At 39.6% G+C, this 25,283-nt stretch overlaps 1 protein-coding gene across 6 annotated transcripts in view; it reads left to right on the top strand.

The window, feature by feature from the left end:
• Positions 1 to 4,908: 4,908 nt before the first annotated feature.
• LOC124871242 (partitioning defective 3 homolog B-like) overlaps positions 4,909 to 25,283 on the top strand; it is a 318,482-nt gene continuing 298,107 nt past the window's right edge. For 3 of the 6 annotated variants that reach the window (XM_047370385.1, XM_047370388.1, XM_047370387.1), the window contains exons 1-2: positions 4,911 to 6,022; positions 23,398 to 23,499. In XM_047370385.1, coding sequence (XP_047226341.1) covers positions 5,906 to 6,022; positions 23,398 to 23,499 — 219 coding nt within the window. In that variant the 5' untranslated portion in view covers positions 4,911 to 5,905. Of the gene's footprint in view, positions 6,023 to 23,397; positions 23,500 to 25,283 lie in introns of all 6 variants that reach the window. The other 3 variants (XM_047370389.1, XM_047370392.1, XM_047370391.1) reach the window with 2 other exon arrangements.

Consider the following 25,283-nt stretch of genomic DNA (forward strand, 5'->3'; position numbering starts at 1 on the left):
TTACTGGGATTTTATGTGATAGTGTAGTTGTGCCATACTCTGTTCCCATTTTTGTATTCCACATTGCTCCGTGCAAAGTTCAATACCTGCTTTAAATTTCTACATTTGTGACACTTTATTAGCTTATTGCTGCTGAACTATGTGCACTTTTTTCTTTTGCAGGCTATCAGTAATTCTTGTTTTTTTATAGCGAGTTGAACAGTTCTTATCTTAAGCGTTTCATTGCATTGTTGACTTTGTTCTAACCTCCATATGACAAAAAAAACCAAAAAAATAACTTTGTCCCTGGCTTGTCTTGGTCTTTTTTGCTATTTATTCACTATTGTTTACTAACAAACACTAAGGCCTTTACAGGAAAAATGTCCACAAGCATTAGGTGTTTTTTTAGGGGTGTCAGAGTAAAGGGGGCTAAATTTCTTTCACTACACAATTATGACCTACTTTGTGTGATTTTTTTTTAGTTTGTTCTTATAAAGTGACAAAATATGAAAATGTTCAAGGGGTATGAAAACTTTGGGAATGTACTATAAAAGCTTCTTGACAGGTAAAAACACAAAGGTTTCTAAATGAGCAAGCCTATCTAAAGAATAAAACATCCCTAAAAAACTATGCACACATTATTACTCCAACGTTTGACTGAAACTGAGCCAATATGTTCACCATTTACTAATTTTTCACATTCAGGATTACTGGTGGCTGCAGTCTTAAACAGCAGCAAATAGGGGAGAGGTGGGGTGCAGCCTGGAAAGGGTCCGACACCCAGAGCCAACACAGGGGTACACAAGACAAACATCCATGCATGCTCACATTCGCTTTCTCGGTTGAGAACGTTTTCATAACCGATTATTTTTGGGCTGTGTGAGAAAGCTAGAGCACCTGGGGATTTGAACTAGAGATATTTTTATGTGCTATTACAGTCCTAACCACTATACATCTGTTCCATTTGAATCAACTGACAAATTTTGAATGTGTACTGTGTAGTACAAGTAATTCAGAGATTAAACAGTCAGCTTTTCCACAGTTTTGACAGAAATTACTGACTAGCAGGTTTGTGGCTCATTCTGCAGATGATACATTTTCCTTAAAGCACCATCTTTGCATAGCAATAACATTAAATAATGACTTGAGCGTTGAAATGGTTCATTGTGGAGCTTGGGAATATGCAATGTTGGAGGCACTGGAATCTGTTTGTTAAATAATTTGTTTTGATTTCTTTGTTGAGATTGCGAGGTTGTTGCCGACATCTGTTGTGAGTTCTTTATCAATCGCTCCATTAGAAACATTTAAACTGACCCCACACCCCCCTTGTTTTCCTGCAATGATTTGTTAGCCAGGGAGTTGATGCACCTGTCCCAACAGCAGGGGAGCATTCAATTTCTAGCATGTTCACAGCAGCTTCCTAACTGTTCATAATGTAGGACACAGAACACTACTGAGGTTACAATACAACTGTGTAAATGAAAAAGGAAAGCAAAGTGAGATTCGTCAAATTTGGAGTCAAGATTGGGAAAATGGATTTCCAGTCTGTGTCTATTAAATGGAAAACGAGCCAGCAACTAGTCAAAATTCAAAGCTGTGTACAGTTTTACAAGTTAAAGGTCTTCACAGTTCCCTTCTATTTGCTCTGACCAACACCACTGTCACCTGTGGTTGCACCACCTCAAAGCAGGCAAAGAAGAGGTTCAGCTTCTCTGCTAGCGATGTGTTGCTGTCAGCAGCACTGAGGTTGGTCTGGTAGTTGGTGAGCTGCTGGCTCCAAGGCCACACCTTCCTGCTGGTGTTGCTGTCCAGGTGGTCCTCGATCCTCCTCCTATAGTTTGACATTGGCTTTCTGATGCCTCTCTTCAGGTTTGCTTGGGCTGTGTTTTAGAGACCCTGATTGCCTGACTTGAAGACATTAAGTGTCTTCAAAAGGTTTTCAAATGTCTCCTAGTTGGTCCTGTCAAAGCAGTCCCGCAGCTGTGTGGAGGTATTATCTACCAAGTTTTAACACGTTTTGTGATGTAAGAGCAGTTTTCCTGAGGGGGGCATAAAAAACAGGGACAACTGATCAGACTGGCCGAGGTGTGGTAGTGGCCGAGCCTTATAACCCAGCTTGATGTAGCCTTTAAGTCTGCTTGATTGAAGTCCCCAGCTGTAATGTCAGGAGTCAGGGAGCTTGCTCTGCTGGTCGCTAATGCTGCGTGTAGAAGTCCAACAGTTGAGCTAGCATTACGATCCGGTGGGATGTAAACAGCAGTTCCTAATACTATGGTGAACTCTCTCTGGAGATAGATGGGACTGCATTTATTCTCGCTGTAGGCACACTGCAGGCTGTTCAGGCCAGCAGGCATGTATGGGTCCGCTTTGAGCCTAGCGCGTAGGCCGCTTCGCTTACCCCTCTGTTGTTTATGGTGTCTCCTCCGCCGCTTGAGCCATAGAGAGGGGATGTGCAGAGTCACAGTGATCTGCTGCATTTTGGGTGGAATATGATCTACCTTTGGCGGTCCTTACAGTCCTGAGTTTGTCCCTAGTTCAAGAAGTTCTGCCCTCCCGTACTGGATAAATGCTTCTAGAGGTGAAAACACTAGCAAGAGCATAAAACAGTATAAAAACATAAAGAGCTGAGAGCCTCGGGCCACAGCAGAACCCCGCACTGCCATCTTTGCAAACTGTAGCAGTTGCATTAATAATATACTGATAAGCAAAATAAATATATCATTGCTATAGATAAATATTGTAAACACATCCTACGCTGCGTATTGAAAAAAATTGTCATGTTCCTCCCAAACTTCTGAGTCAATTAAAAATCGTTAGCTAGATAATAATTCATGCGTACTTCTAACTTTAAAACTTCATCATGGAAGATAAAAAGAGAGAAAGAAAAGTCTTGCATGTACAATGCTCCCTCTCCCTTGGGGTTCATTAGTAGCAATGCAATTCAGTGACCCAGAAACTAAACCTAGCTCAAATGAATTAGCAGATCTACACATGCAGGCAGTTCAGCTGCTAATTACAAAGTCGAACTCCTCCTCTCAGGGAGGGATTTCCCCCCTTTGAAGATGAACCAAACAGTGAAAAGCCAGGATGTTTTGTAAATACAGCTTCAGCATAATAATGTTGAATTGGTGCCAGTAACTAGAAGATGCCTAATGCCTTCATTCTTTTCAACATCTGTTAAATAGAAGTGTTGTAGTTAACATTATTGCAGTAGATTCTTTAATAAACCTGAGTTGGTTGATTCTGTTGAAAATATGTTTTTAGAGGAAAATATGGGCTTTTACTCTTTATAGCATTCATAGAAAAGTTTATTAGAATGGGAATTCTATCAAGATATAACGGGACATTTTTCACTTTAGGAAAATGTAGTAATCATATTAAGACGAAAAATACAAAGAATGTCGTTGGCATTATATATTTATTTTTTTTTTTTATATTTACTTTGCCTCAAATTTGAACCAGTGGCATAGAGATGCATTGCATATTGACAATTTATCATCATTGCAGTATCAATACATATGTAATATCAGTCAGTCAGTCATTTTCTACCGCTTATTCCATAGTGGGTCGTGGGGGAGCTGGTGCCTAGCAGTCTATGGGCGAGAGGTGGGGTCACCCTGGACAGGTCGCCAGTCCATCGCAGGGCAACACACAAACAACCATGCACACACTCATTCATTCATACACCTAAGGGCAATTTAGAGTTACCAATTAACCTAACAGGCATGTTTTTGGACAGTGGGAGGAAGCCAGAGTACCCGGTGAGAACCCACGCATGCATGGGGAGAACATGCAAACTCCATGCAGAAAGACCCCCAGCCGGGAATTGAACCTAGGACCTTCTTACTGTATTCCATACTTTTCTGTAGACTAAAATGTCAGGATTTTTCTGGGTTTTTATAGCACTCTGGACACTTATGTACAAAAACATTTACCTAGATTGGTTTTATTATCTATATGCTTTGCAGATCATTAGATAAAGATTTAAAGGGCTATTTCACTGTTTATTTTTGGCATCTGGAATATCTTAGATCAGCTCTGTTTCAGAACCTAAATTAAACATCTGGACTATATTAGTCTACATTTGAGCCTAATTATCTAAACCAAAGTATCAAACTATTATACCTTTATTTTGTTTCAAAATGTAAAAAGCAAATAAATATATATGAGTGTCTGCCATAGCTTAAAGTTTAAAGGGACAGTTCAGTATTTTGAAGTAAAGTTTTGTTACAGGTTAATATCTTACCTGCAGTTGATAACAATGTTGGAATCTTAATTTAGTATGATTCCAGATTAGTTTATCCCAACAGCATCTATACCAATAAAACCCTGATCAGTGCATCTCTTTCTAAAGATCATTAGATAAAGATTTAAATGACTTTTTCATTTTTTTTTTGGCATCTGGACAAAATCTGGGCATCTGGATATCCACTTCGATGGACCAACGACTGATCTATGACATAAAATCCCAATAAAATAAATCAAAGTTTGTGGTTGTAACAAGACAAATTGATAAAGAATTCAAGCGGTATGAATACTTTTTTAATGTGGATTCTCTATGGTTTACTAAAAAAGCAACTTAATCAATGTGTTGAACAAAAACTTACATTTTGATGTAGCAATCTAGACAAAGCACATTATACAAAACTAAAGTGCATCAGTGCATTTAAACCTTTATTTGCAGAAATTACTTTTTTTCATAATTATGTAAATGGAAGAAAGTCTGTAAATAAAAGCACCAAACTTGTGCAGTGTTTTAAGACTGTATAAATGTTGCATTACCTTGGTAAACAGTGTTATAATGTACAGACGTACTAGAGCAGCATACCAGAGTGTTTTAATAATATAAAGTAGTTTGCATTCCTTCTGTAATTGTAGTCTTTGACGTTTCATTGTTTTATGTGCTGTTTTAGCGCGCTTCTCCTTTAAGAAAGTGACAGCAACAAGCGGCGGAGTAACTGGCCAGGAACTGGTCAAGAACGGACGGGGCTGTGGAGGAATCCCCAAACTTTTCCAACTCGGTGAAGATCTTTTCTCTTCGCCGGTTCAGCTCACTTCCAGTCTGTCACTGGACGTGTTAATAACTTCAGCGCTTCCTTGACGTGTTTGTGGGCGACGAAGTAGATGCAAACGACTGAGTGGAAAGGAGAGTAAAACTTCTGGAATGATGCCCGAGCGGCTGCATCCCTCCCTCCTCCAAAAGTTCAGCTAAGGTGGCTAACGTTAGCTAGCACAGGAGTCGTTCGCTAAGGGGAAAACTTTTTTTTCATTTACCAAAACAAGTGAGGGTTACCTCGGTTGTAGTAGAAAAAGACGAGTAGGTATATAAAAAAGTTGTTTGAAAGTGAAATGTTTCATCTTCAGCCCGTTATCCTAGCCGGGGCCAGGTTGTAGTATGAGGCTAATCAGCTAGCTTCTTTCATCAGAATCCGGTAAAGTCCCAAAGAGGAATAATAATACGACACACCTCTCGTTTATGAGCTTCGGCTCAAACCCACCATGAAAAGAGCTCAGCACTTTGACGTTTCATTAAACTTTGTTTGTACTTCGACCCAACTGAGCAGCATCTTCTGCAGAACTTAAGGAGAGATGAGAGAGGGGGCGACCACCGGGATGACCACTGCATGGTGATTACATCTCCGCAGGATTATGTGCTGACTGCTGCTTGTTAAATCACGGTGACATTTACCTGTGAAGCTCCAACGGACACTTTTTTTAAAGAAGTTGGTTCTGAGTTCTGTGGATTTATATGTGTAATAACACTCAGCCCACCCAGTACCACTCCTGTGATTCTGCCAACTATTTTGGGCTTTTTTGTGGCTAATCACAACCCAAAACCTTTCTGTGGTACACTTAGCAACTTGGATCCTACCTCCTTTTTGGCTGTTCTTCATCAGCAATATCTTGGATAAACCAGAGCATCAGGATGAAGGTGACAGTAACTTTTGGACAGACAGGTGTAGTCGTGCCTTGCAAGGATGGATGGACTGTAAGGGACCTCATCCAGCAAGCCACCCAGAGGTACAGGAAACTACTGGAGCAGGTAATGACTAGTACTTCTACTACTCCATTCCTAACATATCTAATGCTTTGGCATGGGCCGGCATAAGATAATAACTCAAGGATAATGTTGAGTAAAACTACCATGATTTCCAAGTGTGTCTGTATTACCACACAACGTGTTAAAGCTCAATTGTATAACATGACATTATGACTTTTATTTAAAGCACATGACCAACAGTAGCGTGATTACTCTTCTAGCTTCCCAAATTTAACTGTCCAGCCAAAATATTTCCAAACAGCCGAATAGGTTTTTTTCCCCCAGTATATTAGCAGAACATCTGAATACTAATTTAATTTGATCAAACAGGCTATTTGTACCTTGAAAGTTTGTAAGTGGAAGCAATTATCTTTAATGAAAATAGAGGAGAGTAAAACAATTTATTCAAACTGTTCACGCACACCTAAAACTAGCACAGCACTGAAAATGAGTCATTTTAGGCAAAATTAGGGCCTTTTCTACAACAGTACAATAAGCATTGTGTAGTGACATATTAATAAAACGATAAAAAGAAAATGAAGCCATTGAACACAGTTTGTGTGGGACACCCTTCTGTTTGAGTAGTGTACCAAGTGGGGCAAATAGTTCGGGGTTGTTTTTCAATAAGTACATTCCAGGGAAGAAGAAGAAGAGTTTTCTCTGTTACGATGCATTACAGTGCATTTTTGAGCAATTGCAACACCTGGGCCACATTCATTCTTGCAATAAAGAAGAAAATTGTGCGCATCATTAATGCTGTTTTAAAGGTCTGTTTTGGATGTGATAAATGTTTGATTATATATTCCAAGTGTTATTAGTTTGCATTTCCATGCAAATAATGTTTTAGCCTGTTGAATGTACCCACACCTGGCACAGATTACTTTGCACGAGTTGCTAAAGCTCACAAAAATTGTTGGAAGCCCAGCTTAAAGGGGAGAGTTGAGAAAATGGTCATTCAACACAAATTTTTAGCAATAATAGTGCCGTCGCATGAATTTTTACTACCGTGATCCCTCGTGTTCGTATTTAGATGTCTTGCTGTAAGAGAAAAATGTAGTAGACTTCTATCAGCCAGCTGATCGGCTGTGTGCAGCAACAGGTGAGGGAGAGCATTATTTTATGTTCCATAGAGTCAGAGAAAACTTTGGTCACTATAGCATATTTTCCTGATATCTGATTTTATTTAAAGTAGCTGTCAATCATGGGAACAGTAAGATGGAACATTTTTGCAGTTTTGAAACTAATCCTTTAGCATGCTGTGTTTGCCAAAGGTACCTGATAGACCAGTGAACAATTTCTACTTTTTCTCTCTGACAATCTGGCTTTTCAGCCACCAGCTAGCCACAATATTCATTATTTATTATCCTGAGTCCTGTAAGTATCCTGCTAAGATTTTCATGAACTTCAGAATGACAGAAGAGAGCTAAGAACCGGTTTTATGAAAATAGTACTTTCATAACATTTGACGTTGTCCCTGAAGATATAGGGAAATAATTCAAAATGGCTTTCATTTTTATATCATGAAAGAAGCATAACATTTTCAGAGCCCTAAGTCTTGGGAAATTAGACAAAGCCACGGAGGTCCAGTTCTCCATAACTGCTGTATAAAAAATTAAAAGCTTATCTGATATGAATCGAGAAGGCCCAGACAGGAGCAGACACGAGTCATTTCCAATTTAGTTGTGAGTGTAAAATGCAAATGACTCTGTCTCGTGATTCCTTTATGACTGCTGTTGATTCCCTGCGCTGCTCTCAGGGCAGGAACCCCATGACCCCCATCAGACAACCAAATCATTTCGGTGACTTGCTTCATATTGGGTCCATTATTCAAAAAGCACAGCAGTCTTATGGATAGATAGGCTCAGTTTTGATTGAAGAAGAGATGTGTTGAAGCTGTGTGTGTATGTGGGAAACATTGGCTGGAGATGCCCTCACTTTCCACCCTCCTCTTTTTCGTGCTCTCTGCACCTTTTTTGCCTTTTAATCTGCTATCCATATACCACCCTCATTTATCATTCTTATCTTTCACACAGTACATCTCTTCTTCACCTTCCTCGGTGCCGTTCACACACAGCTAAAAGCTTTGTTTCCGTTTCAGGTAAACTGTTCTTCCTCTTTCTGCACTTCCCCCTTTATGAAATGGCCCAGTTCCACATGGAAGTAGAAACGCTTTCTTTTTTACCAGTAAACCAGCAAGTTTTGCAAACTGATAGCAAATAGAAGGAAATTTTGTAGCTCATGTACAGGTCCTTCTCAAAATATTAGCATATTGTGATAAAGTTCATTATTTTCCATAATGTCATGATGAAAATTTAACATTCATATATTTTAGATTCATTGCACACTAACTGAAATATTTCAGGTCTTTTATTGTCTTAATACGGATGATTTTGGCATACAGCTCATGAAAACTCAAAATTCCTATCTCACAAAATTAGCATATTTCATCCGACCAATAAAAGAAAAGTGTTTTTAATAAAAAAAAACGTCAACCTTCAAATAATCATGTACAGTTATGCACTCAATACTTTGTCGGAAATCCTTTGGCAGAAATGACTGCTTCAATGCGGCGTGGCATGGAGGCAATCAGCCTGTGGCACTGCTGAGGTCTTATGGAGGCCCAGGATGCTTCGATAGCGGCCTTTAGCTCATCCAGAGTGTTGGGTCTTGAGTCTCTCAACGTTCTCTTCACAATATCCCACTAGATTCTCTATGGGGTTCAGGTCAGGAGAGTTGGCAGGCCAATTGAGCACAGTGATACCATGGTCAGTAAACCATTTACCAGTGGTTTTGAAAGCACTGTGAGCAGGTGCCAGGTCGTGCTGAAAAATGAAATCTTCATCTCCATAAAGCTTTTCAGCAGATGGAAGCATGAAGTGCTCCAAAATCTCCTGATAGCTAGCTGCATTGACCCTGCCCTTGATAAAACACAGTGGACCAACACCAGCAGCTGACACGGCACCCCAGACCATCACTGACTGTGGGTACTTGACACTGGACTTCTGGCATTTTGGCATTTCCTTCTCCCCAGTCTTCCTCCAGACTCTGGCACCTTGATTTCCGAATGACATGCAGAATTTGCTTTCATCCGAAAAAAGTACTTTGGACCACTGAGCAACAGTCCAGTGCTGCTTCTCTGTAGCCCAGGTCAGGCGCTGTTTCTGGTTCAAAAGTGGCTTAACCTGGGGAATGCGGCACCTGTAGCCCATTTCCTGCACACGCCTGTACACGGTGGCTCTGGATGTTTCTACTCCAGAATCAGTCCACTGCTTCCGCAGGTCCCCCAAGGTCTGGAATCGGCCCTTCTCCACAATCTTCCTCAGGGTCCGGTCACCTCTTCTCGTTGTGCAGCGTTTTCTGCCGCACTCTTTCCTTCCCACAGACTTCCCACTGAGGTGCCTTGATACAGCACTCTGGGAACAGCCTATTCGTTCAGAAATTTCTTTCTGTGTCTTACCCTCTTGCTTGAGGGTGTCAATAGTGGCCTTCTGGACAGCAGTCAGGTCGGCAGTCTTACCCATGATTGGGGTTTTGAGTGATGAACCAGGCTGGGAGTTTTAAAGGCCTCAGGAATCTTTTGCAGGTGTTTAGAGTTAACTTGTTGATTCAGATGATTAGGTTCATAGCTCGTTTAGAGACCCTTTTAATGATATGCTAATTTTGTGAGATAGAAATTTTGGGTTTTCATGAGCTGCATGCCAAAATCATCTGTATTAAGACAATAAAAGACCTGAAATATTTCAGTTAGTGTGCAATGAATCTAAAATATATGAATGTTAAATTTTCATCATGACATTATGGAAAATAATGAACTTTATCACAATATGCTAATATTTTGAGAAGGACCTGTAGTTATACCCCAGGTGCTCATGGTAAAAACAAACAAACACAAAATTACTTTTAAACAACTATGATTAAACAAAATTGCTACTTTAGAATCATTTAATTAACCAAATTCAAAACTTTAACAAAATAGACAAATAGTACCGGCAAAATCATTTGAGATAAAGCAGGTCCATTACTGAAGTCAAATTATAAACAGGAATTTCACACTCACCTCTGTGAAACAAGAAAGAAACAAATGTTATCATGAGGAGAAAAACAATAAATAATAACAAAACATAAAAGCAAAGGTAATGACAATGTATCTAAACATTTTTTAATAATGTATCTGAAACTTGGATGCTTAAATTTATTTAAATTTAAAAGCAACAAAATCAATAATTCTGCTTCTAACTTTGGTCAACTTGAAACCATAAATGAGTGGATTCATAAGTGGAGGAATGACAACAAATTCCATTGCAATAAAATTTTGCAAAGTCTCAGTTAAACCTTTAGAACTAAGTCGATTGTTAATAATATCAATCATCATAGTCACAATAAAGGTGGACAAGGAGATTAAATGCGGCACACAGGTTTGCGTGATATGATATGATATGCTAATTTTGTGAGATAGGAATTTTGGGTTTTCATGAGCTGTATGCCAAAATCATCCGTATTAAGACAATAAAAGACCTGAAATATTTCAGTTAGTGTGCAATGAATCTAAAATATATGAATGTTAAATTTTCATCATGACATTATGGAAAATAATTAACTTTATCACAATATGTTAATATTTTGAGAAGGACCTGTATACCTTTTCTACAAACTCACGAAATGTTAACGATCCGTCATTACTGATTAAAGAGGTCTGTTTACAGCATTAAACATGCTGCAATAAGAGCTTTCTTGTTCTGTACAGGTTGTGTGCTCTTCAAACTATGGGAGGGAGGAGGCTGGCATTGGATTGTCTATGTAGTAGGTGTACACAGTGGTGTACAGGGTATCTGCACAGTGGTACAAGTCTTACATTTATCATCTAAATGTTATTCATTAAAAAGTCTTTAATATTTATTATATTGAGGTGACGTCACGAGAGAGAGCAGTCACTATAAAACAGGTTTTTACAATTTTACTATTACTATTTTAAAACAAAGATAGAATTATCGCAGAGTATACTTTTTATCCTGGCTTTAGCGTCCTTTATTAGCAGATTAGTGTGGCTTGCTTCGCAATAGACACGGTCTCTGTGTGTGTTTTCTTGAGAATGTAGATCTTCACCTTAGCTCTGACTTTACCAAAAGCCTGCCAACGTTTTTAAATCCAGCATGCTCCTGATGAACGGAGGTTGAAAGCTCAAAAAGGGAAAACATAGCAACTTTCCGGTACTCTGTTCAGCCTTCCTGTTACCTGCTTTGTCTCGCTCTCTTGTTCTGTCATGTCTTAATATGTCATAGAAAATACAGAAAGATTTTTACACCTCTGTGCTTCCTCTGACTTTCTTTTTAAACACCTCACTATAACTTGACAGAGCTAACCTTGAGGCTTCCTCACCCAGTAACGGCATGCACACCAAAAAAGTGTTGGTAGAGGGCGACTCCGCATTGAAAAACTTTGTGAATCGTTTATACTTCAGTTGCTTAAGTTATGAAGTAAGTAACAACTTACTGTTACTATCTTACCTTTAAATAAAAATAGTCATAAGGTTTTAAAAAGTTGTTCCTACTAAAACCTGCAGAGTGTAGCAGATTAGTTACAAATTTATCTCAGTAATCCCAGTTTTGTACATTTCAAATGTATCAGATTGGACACAGTTTTGTGTTGTCGAAATTAGGTGCAACTGAAAAACAAAAGGACACACACTGTGTTGTGGTGGACTTTGTCGGATTTGACTTAATTAACCACATTTTCTGCGTTCACTGAGAGACAATGTGAAAGCTACGTGTGTTTTCCAACAGCTTTCCGTGTGTAATTCTGCGCCCCTCTGCTCCATCGATCAAATCTTTAATCACAGTGTTAATAAAATGATTGTGAGTGAGTGTGGGCTCTGTTCCTCTCCATCTTCCCTCCTTCCATTGTTAGTGTGTCTTAAGTATTCCTCCTCTTATAAGTCCTACCATGACTTCTTACTTCTTTTGCTTCCTCATAGTTTTGATATATTTTAAAATAAACATATTTCTTACCAGGAAGATTTTCTCTGCCTCTCGCTCCACAACCTTTTGACTATCGACTCCTACATCTTTTTCTCCTCCTACTCTTGTTATGCTCCTTGGGAATTTTGTTTTTCTCCTTAATTGCTTCATCACATTCTGTCTTCACTATGTCTTCCTTTGTATTTCTTCCCCCCTCCCCCCTTTCTCTTATTCGTGTCGCTCAGTCGTTTTTCTGCGACGCTAATCTGTTGTAGCTGTATAATTATGACTGTTAATGTGTTTCAGGATTAGAAAGATGGGGTGTCTGTGTTGTAAAGCAGTCCAGTCCCCCTAATCTTCCGTCACAGGGCTCAGCAAATCACATTTTAAAATTCTCACAGAGGCAGCTTGCTTTCTGTCTATCTTCCTTTGCCTTCCCTTCATCTATATATTACTATTGCTACTTAGTGAGTGTAGTGTTGTATTAAAACCATTTATTATCTTGTGCATTCTTGCCTGCACGTCACTTTGTTAAATTGACACTTTTAAGCCCATTTATTAGCTCTTTTGTTAAAGAGTTCTCAGAACTGTTAAAGACAAGCTTTTGTTTAACAGAGGAAGGAAAAACATAGTTAGGGGATCTGAAAAGTTCTTGGTTCCTTGAAACTAAGGCATGAAAATAGCATTAGAGAACATTTAATTTGCTATTTGGTTATATTTTTGTTTTATTTAGCAAACGGCCATGTGAATAATTAGCACGTCTAACATACTTGGGCAGATGGATAATTTGTATCAATATTAACAATATAGAGAGGGTCAAGTATTTTTAAATTAAAAATTAAAAATGAAAGAAAATGTCTCACAATTTTCAGTATTCAAAAAGATTACCTTGGAGAAATGAATAAGCCTTACAATTAGGTAGCTAGCTTGCGTAGCAGAGGGAAGAGGCGCCAAAAAAGGAGGGAGAAGAGAAAAGAAACAAGCAGAGGCTGTTTTCACGGGGAGTCACCAGGATGTTATTAGATTGTTGATGGACTTTCTTAATTGACTTTGACAAAACAGAAGAGCGTGTTCTGAGTTTTTTTTTTAATGTGTGCATATGCTGACTGTTTCTGAATGTTGCAGTTCTCCCTGGTTTTAATCAAAAAGGAAGCTCTGAAAATGAGTGAAAACAGTACTTTAGGGTGTCTGTTTAGTTTTGTTATGATCAGATGGAAAATGAAACCAGATGGTCTTTAGTTTCTTCTTCTGTTGTAAGCTCCAGTCAGTTTATAACATGCGTCCTGCATGTTACTTGTGGTGCAGGATGGTCTTGTATGTAACAAGGCTTCAGTAAAATGGTTTGCTGCAACACTTGCTTTTGTATTGACAGAAACTTGACATACTTTAACAGGCCTCTAACAAATCAACAAATTTTGGGTCATTTATTAACAGAATGATCCACTTTTAATCATTTTTTAACAGATAACACATCAATTAAATTCAATTCAAAAATACTTTATTAATCCCAAAGGGAAATTAAATGTTGTTGCAGCTCATATTATGAAGGTTTCCTCAAAGAGTCGTTGTAGACTGTAGGCTGTGGGCAGGAAGGATCTCCTGTAGCGCTCCGTCTTACAGCAGATCTGAAGAAGCCTCTGACTGAAGACACTCTGTTGTTGTAGGACAGTCTCATGAAGAGGATGCTCAGGGTTCTCCATAATGTTCTTCATTTTATGAAGAATCCGTCTTTCCGCAATGATCTCCAGAGGTTTCAGAGGAGTCCCCAGAACAGAGCCAGCCTTTTTTATCAGCTTGTTGAGCTTTTTTAGGTCCCTGGCTCTGATGCTGCTTCCCCAGCAGATGATGGCAGAAGAGATCACACTCTCCACAACAGACTTATATCAGAATCAGAATCAGCTTTATTGCCAAGTTCGTACATACAAACAAGGAATTTGCCTCCGGTACACTTTGTTCTTTTGTTCTGTTTTTGCATTACAGAATATACAAATTTACAATATACACATATCTAATAAAAAAGGTGCATTTGCAGCATCTGTATGCTGTTGTTTTGTACTCTATTGAATGTTCATCAGAGAAACAGCCTGGGGGAAGAAACTGTTTCTGTGGCGGCTGGTTTTAGTGAACAGTGCTCTGTAGCGGCAGCCTGAAGGTAAAACTCTAAACAGTTTATGTGCAGGGTGTGTGGGGTCTGCAGAGATTTTAGCAGCTCTTTTCTTGACCCTAGACCTGTATAAGTCCTGGATGGAGGGAAGGTCAGCTCTGATTATTCTCTCTGCAGACCTGATTATTCGTTGCAGTCTGGACCTGTCCTGTTTTGTGGATGAGCCAAACCACACTGAGATGTATGAAGACAGGACAGACTGAATGATGGCAGTGTAGAAGATGACCAACAGCTCCTGTGGAAGGTTGAAGTTCTTGAGTTGCCTCAGGAAGTACAGTCTCTGCTGGGCCTTCTTTCGAACAGTGTCTATGTGTGAAGACCATCTCAGGTCCTCAGAGATGGTGGTTCCTAAGAACCTGAAGTGGTCCACGGCCGATACAGTGTTGTTGAGGATGGTGAGGGGGGTGTATGGGGGTGGTGTTCTCCGAAAGTCCACCACCATTTCCACAGTCTTGAGTGGGTTCAGTTCAAGGTAGTTCTGACCGCACCAGTGTACCAACCGATCCACCTGCTGTCTGTATGCAGATTCATCACCGTCCTGGATCAGTCCAATGACAGTGGTGTCGTCTGCAAACTTAAGGAGTTTCACGGACGAGTCCGATGAGGTGCAGTCATTTGTGTACAGGGAGAAGAGGAGTGGAGATAGAACACACCCCTGGGGGGCACCAGTACTTATTGATCTGGATCGGGAGAAGATGCTCCCCAGTCTCACCTGCTGCTGTCGGTCTGTCAGGAAGCTGTTGATCCACTGACAGGTGGAGGCTGGAACGTTGAGCTGGGTGAGCTTCTGGTGGAGGATGTCTGGTATGATAGTGTTGAAGGCCGAGCTGAAGTCTACAAACAGGATCCTGGTGTACGTCCCTGGACGGTCGAGGTGTTGCAGGATGAAGTGTAGACCTAAGTTAACAGCATCATCTGCCAACCTGTTTGCTCGGTAAGCAAAGTGCAGGGGTTCCAGCAGGGGGCCTGTGATGTCTTTCAGGTGCTTCAACACCAGCCGCTCAAAGGATTTCATGACCACAGACGTCAGGGCTACAGGCCTGTAGTCATTTAATCCTACGATGGTGGGTTTCTTGGGAACCGGGATGATGGTGGATCGTTTGAGGCAGGAGGGGATCTGACATTTCTCCAGTGACTTGTTGAAGATCCTTGTGAAGATTGGAGCGAGTTGATGTGCGCAGGCTTTCAGGCATGATGGGGAGACGTTATCAGGTCCTCCAGCATATAGAAGATATGCAGCATCTTGCTGCAAACACCAAAGGACCTAAGCTTCCTCAAGAAGTACAGTCTGCTCTGTCCCTTCTTGTAGATGGTTTCACAGTTGCATCTCCACTCTAGTCTGTTGTCCAGGTGATCACCGAGGTATTTATACTCCTCCACCACCTCCACTTCTTCTTCCATGATAGAAATAGTTTTTGACTTATTCCTGTTTCTCTTAAAATCTACAATCATCTCCTTTGTTTTAGTCACGTTCAAAATGAGATGATTGTTTCCACACCATGCCACAAAGCGGCACCTTCCTGTACTCAGCTTCTTGTCCATCTCTGATCCACCCCACAACTGCAGAATCATCCAAGTATTTCTGCAGATGACAGGAGTCTGTCTTGTTCTGGACGTCTGAGGTGTACAGAGTGAAATGGAATGGTGAGAGTACAGTCCCCTGTATCAGGGTACCTTTCTTACATCTTTTATGTAGATCACTTTGAAAAAGCAAGGACAACTTGACATGTTGCACCTTCAAGTTTATAAAATTAGAATCAGAGACTACTAAGTTAGTTTATCAATAGCGGTTTGGTAACCGCATTCCTTGGAAGCCATTAGAGTGCAAAGGGTGAACTTGGAAACATTTTAGATATCAGTCGCATGCTGTCAAAATGTTTCTTTTTTTTCTTTTTTTTTAAAAGCCATTACAGAAAAAGAGTACAGTAAGCTGCCATCTGAAGCACTCCACATCAAAGTAATGCAGGAATGGTTGCTTGTAATGACATGCGGAAGGTCAAGGATCACCTGTCATGTTTTTCTATAAAGCAGGGCACAGAACTAGGGTTTTCAGTGCACTTATGGCAGTCTGTTTTTGTATTTATCCTTCATCCTTCACAGACGGCTTAATTATTTTCATGCATTGTTAGTAACATCTAATTCAATCTGATAAATACCATTAAATATGCCACCAGGACACCACCAGAAACGAACCATGTGCCTCTTGGTTGTTATCAAGTGTCAGGTAGTGTTCAATCAGTGTCACACCAGGTGGGGACGTTGACTTTATACAGTCTAATTATTTCTTAATTTTGCATAGGGGAAGTTGTTTAGCTCTGTTTTGCCTTTTAGTTAGCATTAAGTCTGTAGCTAAACTATTTGAAACAAATACTTTTTAGTTTGTTTATTTTATGACAAGATACATGTCAGTTTAATTAAGCTTTTTTGTTTAGGATATTGCCATTATTGCACTTGTTTAGATCAAACAACAGGAGCATTTAAATTTTTTTTGTTTTAACTTTTACGTGAATTAAAATGTAAAATAACCCTGTCTTACTTAGCCTGCTAACATAGAGCCCCTCACAAGGGAGGTTTATTTTTCTCACTGTTTTTGGAGATTTCTTTTCTATATCAAAGAAACCTTTGGCGTTTGATATTTATTTGTTTTTGTGCGGTACCCATACCAAACCTTGACCCAAATACTGCCGTACCTATCAAACCGGGATTTAGGTGTAATAGTAGACACAGCAACTCTGTGTTCATGCTCAGACTCCAGTCTGTTTCGTTGTTTCATCTTCATCTAAACCAGCTAGACTCTTTGAGATAGGTGGTGCTGAAAGGCAGGATTATGTTTACTGCTCCAGTTGTAGGGAAATGATACTTGGTCATCGCAGTGTTGCACCAGAATTGAAAGAGGTTTACCTGCACAATGTTTAACATGCAGTCATAAGATCCAACAGCTGACTCTCTCCATTGCTTGGCAACATAATTTGTATGTTGGCTTCATAGGGGTTACGCATCCAGACGTCATCCATTTGTTTCTCAGGAAAATAGTTTCATGTATAGCCTGAGTCTTACCTGTGCTTTGCCTTGGTAAATTCACACATGTAAGCAAACTTGTATGTCTTCTTCTATGGTGTGGAATAATGAGTATCAACATCAATGTCCTGCTGATGGCTATCAACAGGACATGTTGCCTGTAAGGAGTGTGAATAGGCAAGATTCTGCAGATTTTGTTCTTGGCATTGTTTTGCTAAGATTAAGGACCCCCCATTACTACGTACAGGTACAAGACCCACTATCAGTAGATAAAGACTGCTGTTTGAAAAGGTAATTAAAAAATCTTACACTATTCCATTTACTTATACAAACTCAAGAGTCTAAGTGTTGAGTTTTTCAGGTAATAAACCACCAAAGTCTCTGGTTTTTGCTTGGCTTTTTTAAATTTTGTTTTGAATTCGTGCGAATTGTTTCCTGTGACTCAGGTTAGATACTTTGCTGCATCCCGCAGATTTTATTGGTTAGCAAATTCACCCTAAACAATTAAAGGATATTCATCCAAGAATTACTGTCAGGGTAAAAAGAAAGGACACCCTCTATGAGTTCTGTGCACAAATTGTCTGATCTTTACCAGGCTCTAAAATGATTTCAATTTAACCTCTACCTTAAAACCACAAACCACAGATGCCAACCTTATATTTGTTGTGAAACAAAGATGAAGCCACATTGGAAAACTTTATGAAAAATGTAGACCAAAAACATTGGGCAAAATACTTAAAACTATAAAATTTAAAACGTGCGTACTCTTGTTTTTGCAATGGCTTCATCCTCCTTACAAATACTATAAAAACTGAGCTTGAGAAAATCAAGGACTAGAAGTATTTTACAAAAACCCTTAAACATCTTTCTGCTGAATAAAGTTTGAGCAGTAATGAAGAAGAGACCTGAATAAACAGTCTCCTAAAGTTGTAAAACATTCTGGCTCCATGCCAGGTCACAGGCAATATGTTTAAGAATGAGGGAGTGGCAGGGAGGAGACGCGTGCTCTCTTCTCTTTCAGACAAACCACAGCAATGTGTTGAATTCCTCATTCTGTTCTGTTGACTTGGGTAAAGTGCAGCGCTTTAATGTTTTCCTTTAAATCAACCTACCACCAACCCTTCTATCGAAGAGGGGCTTATGCTGGCTTAGAATCAGTCATAACGCTGAGCTTTCCGACCATCTAGGAAACGTGATGCATTGATTCAAATGGGCTGAAAATCAGAACCTTTGACTTTAACAGCCACAGTGTTGGCCAAATGTTGTCAAAGCCAGATTTTTATTACAAATGTGAAAGTCCAAACTGCAGTTTGCGTATTTAATACACTTACAGCCATGTGTCTTGATTTTTGTCTGTTGATGCTTCTGATGTTAGACTTTATTAAACCTTCTTGTTTCCCTTCTGTTTATAATTAGGATTTCTGACACACATTATAAAACTAAATCACTATGCTCTCTGCTCAACCTCTAAATGTTCAGCTTTTAGTTCTGTGCCTTGCCTTCTGTAACAAGAACTCCAGAAGATCTGTTGAGGACCTAAAAACAGTTGCAGGTCACCAAAGGAATGAGGGTGTTGGTGTAATGCAAATTCCTTCTGCCACAACACTTTTTCTCTTCCACACAGAGATAAAACATTGTTTATTCTATGCAAGCTTTGGTTAGTGCCTGCAAAGTTCAGCTTTAACACAGAGAAAAATGATCTTTTGCTGAAAGTGCGTGTAAATCCATGTTTTTAAAATTCGTACACAAAGAACAATGAATATAGATTTGCTTCAGTGTTTAGTCTGCCTGCAAAATGGCTCAATTTGTTTTTATATTTTAAATATAGAGTTTTATGCTCTTCTAAAGCTTTTTTCTCTTTGTATAAACAGCTTTTGTCTTAGAGTTCAATATGTAATCAATATATAATCAGTATATATAAAAGCATGCTCGTTTGTGCACAGCTAATACAGAACTGTGCATAAACTTCCCTTTTCACCAGGATGCTAAATTTCCCTTTCTTTTTAGAGAATAAAAATGATTTTATGATGTTTAACATGTCTTTTTTTCAAAGGGTTGTCAAGATGAGTGTAGATTTGTTGAACACTGTTTATGCTGATGCTGGATTGAAGAGTTACTGAAGTTACTGTATATATTATTGGTAATTAAGGTATATCAAAATGAAAGTAGGAAAAAATATCTTAAGAATTGTTTAAAAAAGTACAACGGTGGACATATGCCAGCTATTATCTGTTGACAGTGTTCGTCATGTGTAAACTGACTTGGTGTCAACCTACACAGTGGTACTTTGCAGTCCAGTCGGAAAGGAAAGCCGTATAGTAGTATAGAGTATATGTATAGTTTATGTTGTAGACATAGTACTGCATCATTGTGAAGTGAAAGGAAAATTATACATTATTTTCTAAAAAGCTTATAAATTTAAAAAAAAAACTGCAAAGTGTGGGGTGCATTTGTATTCAGCCCTGCTTAGTAGAACCACCGTTCTCTGTAATTACAGCTGGAAGTCTTTTGGGCTGTGTCTTCTCTGCCCTACAGCTCAATCTCAGTCAGCTTGGATAAAGATCATCAATGAACACCATTCTTTATGTCTTGCAAAATTTTTTTTAATGGATATACAGGGGTTGGACAATGAAACTGAAACACCTGTCATTTTAGTGTGGGAGGTTTCATGGCTAAATTGGACCAGCCTGGTAGCCAGTCTTCATTGAATGCACATTGCACCAGTAAGAGCAGAGTGTGAAGGTTCAATTAGCAGGGTAAGAGCACAGTTTTGCTCAAAATATTGAACTGCACACAACATTATGGGTGACATACCAGAGTTCAAAAGAGGACAAATTGTTGGTGCACGTCTTGCTGGCGCATCTGTGACCAAGACAGCAAGTCTTTGTGATGTATCAAGAGCCACAGTATCCAGGGTAATGTCAGCATACCACCAAGAAGGACGAACCACATCCAACAGGATTAACTGTGGACGCAAGAGGAAGCTGTCTGAAAGGGATGTTCGGGGGTTAACCTGGATTGTATCCAAAAAACATAAAACCACGGCTGCCCAAAATCACGGCAGAATTAAATATGCACCTCAACTCTCCTGTTTCCACCAGAACTGTCCGTCGGGAGCTCCACAGGGTCAATATACACGGCCGGGCGGCTATAGCCAAACCTTTGGTCACTCGTGCGAATGCCAAACGTTGGTTTCAATGGTGCAATGGTGAAACATGTATTGCTCTCTGATGAGTCCACCTTTACTGTTTTCCCCACATCCGGGAGAGTTACGGTGTGGAGAAGCCCCAAAGAAGCGTATCACCCAGACTGTTGCATGCCCAGAGTGAAGCATGGGGGTGGATCAGTGATGATGCCATATCATGGCATTCCCTTGGCCCAATACTTGTGCTAGATGGGCGTCACTGCCAAGGACTACCGAACCATTCTTGAGGGCCACGTGCATCCAATGGTTCAAACATTGTATCCTGAAGGCGGTGCCGTGTATCAGGATGACAATGCACCAATACACACAGCAAGACTGGTGAAAGATTGGTTCGATGAACATGAAAGTGAAGTTGAACATCTCCCATGGCCTGCACAGTCACCAGATCTAAATATTATTGAGCCACTTTGGGGTGTTTTGGAGGAGCGAGTCAGGAAACGTTTTCCTCCACCAGTATCACGTAGTGACCTGGCCACTATCCTGCAAGAAGAATGGCTTAAAATCCCTCTGACCACTGTGCAGGACTTGTATATGTCATTCCCAAGACGAATTGACGCTGTATTGGCTGCAAAAGGAGGCCCTACACCATACTAATAAATTATTGTGGTCTAAAACCAGGTGTTTCAGTTTCATTGTCCAACCCCTGTAGGTCTGTTCTTTGACTGGACCATTCTAACATATGCATATTGTTTGATGAAACCAGTCCATTGAAACTCTGACTGTGTGTTTAGGTTCCTTGTCTTCCTGAAACGTGACCTTCTGCCCTAGTCTTTTGGAAGCTCTGAGAGATTTTCTTCTAGGATTGCCCTGTATTTAGCTTAATCCATCAACCCATCAGCTCTAAGCAGCTTCCCTGTCTCTGCTGAAGAACAGAATCTCCACAGTACCAGGTTTTACCATGGGGATGATGTGTCAGTGGGTCTGGTGCAGTTTGTTTTCCCACCACAGAGCATTTTGCTAGTAGGCCAAGAGGTTTTAATTTTATATTTAAATATCATGCTTCCTAAAAATTACAAATTATCCACTATTTGAGTTGGTCTATCACAGAAATCCCTATAAAATACATGAAGGAAATAAATCCAGGGGTGTGAATACTTTAGCAAGGTAGCTTGCACCAGAAGACATTCAAGAATGACTGAAGTTAAGATGAAACATTTTATGTTTATTGAAATGATTACGTAATATAGACAGCGTGTCTTCTTTAGATTAGATGTAACCATCGTAACAACAGTTACTGCTGTTTGTGATATTTCTGACTCATTTATTAATTATCAGGACATGTACAACAAGACACGTACCTGCCAGAGCCATGATGTTATAACTGTAACAGTCTTATGTTTCCTTGTAAATTGTTTCATTTGGTACAAATTCAATTATTTCTGTGAAATAAAATATTGTTAAGTTTGCGTTCTGTGTGGATTGACCTTTAGAGACATGCACAGAACCACAGAGTGCCTTCTCATTTCCAGCCACCTGAACTTGAAAGAAAGATTTAATGAAGCACTTCCCTGTAATATCTTGATGGATACCTTTCTTTAGGCTGTATGCAGCTTTTGGGATGTGGGTGTATGCATGTGCTAGTGTGCTGTTGTCTCAATATGTTGTTCGACAACCAGCTCTGTGTAGTCAGCTGTCCAGTACAGTGTCGGTGTCATTAATCACAGACCCAACGCAGCGGAGAAAAGGGGGTTAGGGGGGGAAAGAGAATAGGCCAGGCGAGAGTCGTAATCTGTACAAGGCACCTAGAGAAAGATGTGGGAGATGTGTGGAGGAACAAAGGAGAGCGAGGGGAGGCCAATCAGAGAAGGCTGTATAAACTTTCAGCAGATGGTTTGGGGGCAGTAGATAAGGTTTTGTGTGGATTGTTTGAACTCTGGGTAAATTCTTTTTTAAAGAGGACAAACTATGCAAGGTTTTTAAAAGCTGACAATTTCTTTATGGCTTAGTGAAATATTGGTGACAGGCTCCCAGAGCTACCGTGCAACTCTTTGACCATACACTGACTCATTTTGTTCAGCCACTTGACAGGGTAGGTTAAGGCTCCCGCATAATCGGGCGTACTTGACTCCGTGGTCGTCCGCGCGTACTCGAGGCAGAGTCACTGCAAACATCCGTTGGACACGTCCGTGAAAAGCTCAACTTTTACGAACATGTTCTCAGTGTCACACAATAAACTGGCGGTAAAAAGTATTCAGATTGAACTGTTTTATATGTGACACACTGCTCCGAGCAGCTAGTTGTGAGGACGCGCAGTGTCACTTGCTGCGATGCACTGACAGATGTATTCCTCTTCTTCGTCCCCAGTCTGGTTTAATAGCCTTATATACGACCTTCTTTTCTTTTGTTTTTCCAAAGCTGCAAGGCAAATTAGCTCTTCATCTTTGTCGGATGAAGCAATGACGGAAACAGTATATGTAGGAATTCATCACGAGAAATGTAGGAAATTCCTCGACTCTGACATCTCAAACTGCATGAGCGCAGAGTCGTAACTGCTCAGTAAATGCACAGTACGCCCGACTCTATGGGAGCCTTTACACAATCTGCTTTAACCCACCCCGTTCTTCTTTGAGTGTATGACTTTCAAGGTCATTTTTCTGTCGTAACCTGTTATCAGTTTACCTGTACTGAGTCTCCAGTCCAATATATATCCATATTATCATAGAAAATCACACACCCACTGCGGTCAGTAAAAACTGCTTCAGTGTGTCTTGATGCTGTTTGTTTGTTAAGCCCATTTATCCTTGCTTCATAAGCAACTTCTGACAAGAACAGTGAAGAGGACAAAAAGTTTGAACTCTCACTATAGGAAGAAGAAAGCTGGTGGCTACTTGTGATTTGTTCCTTTGACCTCTGTAGTTGAAAATGACAAATATATGGGACTAACTGACTCTGGTTCCATGCAGCTTTAGCCAATGAACAAAAAAAATTACTACAATTCAAAAGCCAAATAGTATAAATATTACTGCAGGTAGTATCTAACAGTGATATTAATTGTTTGTAATTTGTTGATTTTCAGTTGTTGTGTGCTATATTTTAGGAAGGAGACTTCCTCGTTCGAACCCACCATGTTGAGTACTGTGACGGGGGTATCTTGGACCCTGATGACATACTCAGTGATCTGGTAGAGGACAAAGACAAGGTAAGGAAGCTGGAAATTGAATTAATGTGTTGTTTTGTGTCTTGTGTGAGTTTTTATTGGTTTTATCTCCTTAAGGAAGGGATTTGAACATGTAACTTCTTGTTTACTATACTTGGAATAAATCCAACTTAACTGGTTAGTTTTTATTAGTAAGTAAATGAACAGTCTTGAAATTGGGAAAAGTATGGTCTTTGATTTAAGGGTTTAGTCGTCTGTTCATTATTCTATTCATTCATCCAATCCAGCCATCCAGATGTCTGTTTAGCTGTACTTCCTTCCACAGATCCATTTTTCCTTTCTGTCACTGTTTTCGCAGGTTCCACTTTTAAAACAGGGACCTCTGTTAAGATATCTGCCTTAAATTATTTGAACTCGAACGTTTGCATTGTAAAATGGGCCAAAATTTTACTGAGAAATCTGGGTTTAGAAAACTTCGAGCTTTTGAAATGAAAATGTGGAGGAAACCTATAAATGATCTGCCTGCTGAAAAACAGGTGGTTAGCTCATGCATGGCTAAGCTGTTCATGCTGTCTACACAGATTCAGAAAAAACTGTATTAATCCATCTTTCTCCTTTGAATATGCTCCTGATATGTCTGAATAGTACATTTAATGCCTACCCATTAAGTAGTCACTGCCACAGCTTAATACACTGTGAAGAAGGAAAAGTGTATATGCAACTATCAGTATATTTTATTTTGTGCGTTGGACAGTAAATGTATGCACATTCACACTCCAGTTTATTGAGCTGCTGTAGCCCGCGAGCTATTCCCTGGGATAGAATATTGCTTCTTTAGCAAAATTCAAACGTAAAGGTTTTAACTTGCCTTCAGCAGAAAGCAGTGCCATTAACATTTACTCGAGGCAAACCAAATCCATTTATTCCCAGATTTTCCCCTAGAGGAATGTGTCCGTTTTTTTTTAACTCTTTGGAAAAGTCTTGTTCTTGAGAGCTCTCTCATAGAATATGGTATAATGCGATAAACAAACTGGATGAAAGACTTTCTGAAACATGGCTTAGGTCATAAAATGAATCGTATGCCCCTCACTGGATGAGTCTTCAAATTAAATGGTCAACATGTTTAATGAGCTTGGTTTCTATGATAAACCTCTTCAAACAGCCAAGGAATCTGCTGGCTAGAAAATATAATGCACAATGTATCTTTGTGTCCTTGCCATATACTGTATGCCTTTAAGGGATTATGAATTCAGTTGAATATGTGGGATTTGTTTGCAATAATTAATATAAAACTTGCTAAAGATGGGATTTTTTTCTGTCCTTAAGCACCTTTAAGCAGAGCAGCTTTCTCTTTATTTTTAACCATGAGTCAGGCATCTTTTCTTTTCTTAATTCAACACACCCATTTTATGAAGTTTTTAAGAGCGAGGTATTTCTTTTCTTTATCTTCTAGGTCACACCAACATCTGAGCTGGTGGATTATATATTACAAACACTTGTTGCCATGGTTTTAAATGGTAACATAGAGCAGTTTGGACTAGATCAGCTGATGGGTAGATTTCACTTGTGCTTTGCTTTTATTTGTAATGCATTATCTAGATGTGTTTAAAGCTCCACTTTTGATCAGTCTTTACAGCATATAGGAGGTCCACAAAAACAGCTCTGACTCTTGTTGAGATCTGGAACATTGACTCAATGTTGACTCAAAGTATAAACTCATTTTTTTCCTCTTCTAGCATCAGTGGACATTGCACCTGGACAATGCAATGTGTCACACTACACTTAAATTTTTATATTTAATTAACAAAAAATAATCTTTTACAAAA

Source organism: Girardinichthys multiradiatus, chromosome 7 (assembly GCF_021462225.1).
Source record: "Girardinichthys multiradiatus isolate DD_20200921_A chromosome 7, DD_fGirMul_XY1, whole genome shotgun sequence".
In the NCBI taxonomy this organism is placed as follows: Eukaryota; Metazoa; Chordata; class Actinopteri; order Cyprinodontiformes; family Goodeidae; genus Girardinichthys; species Girardinichthys multiradiatus.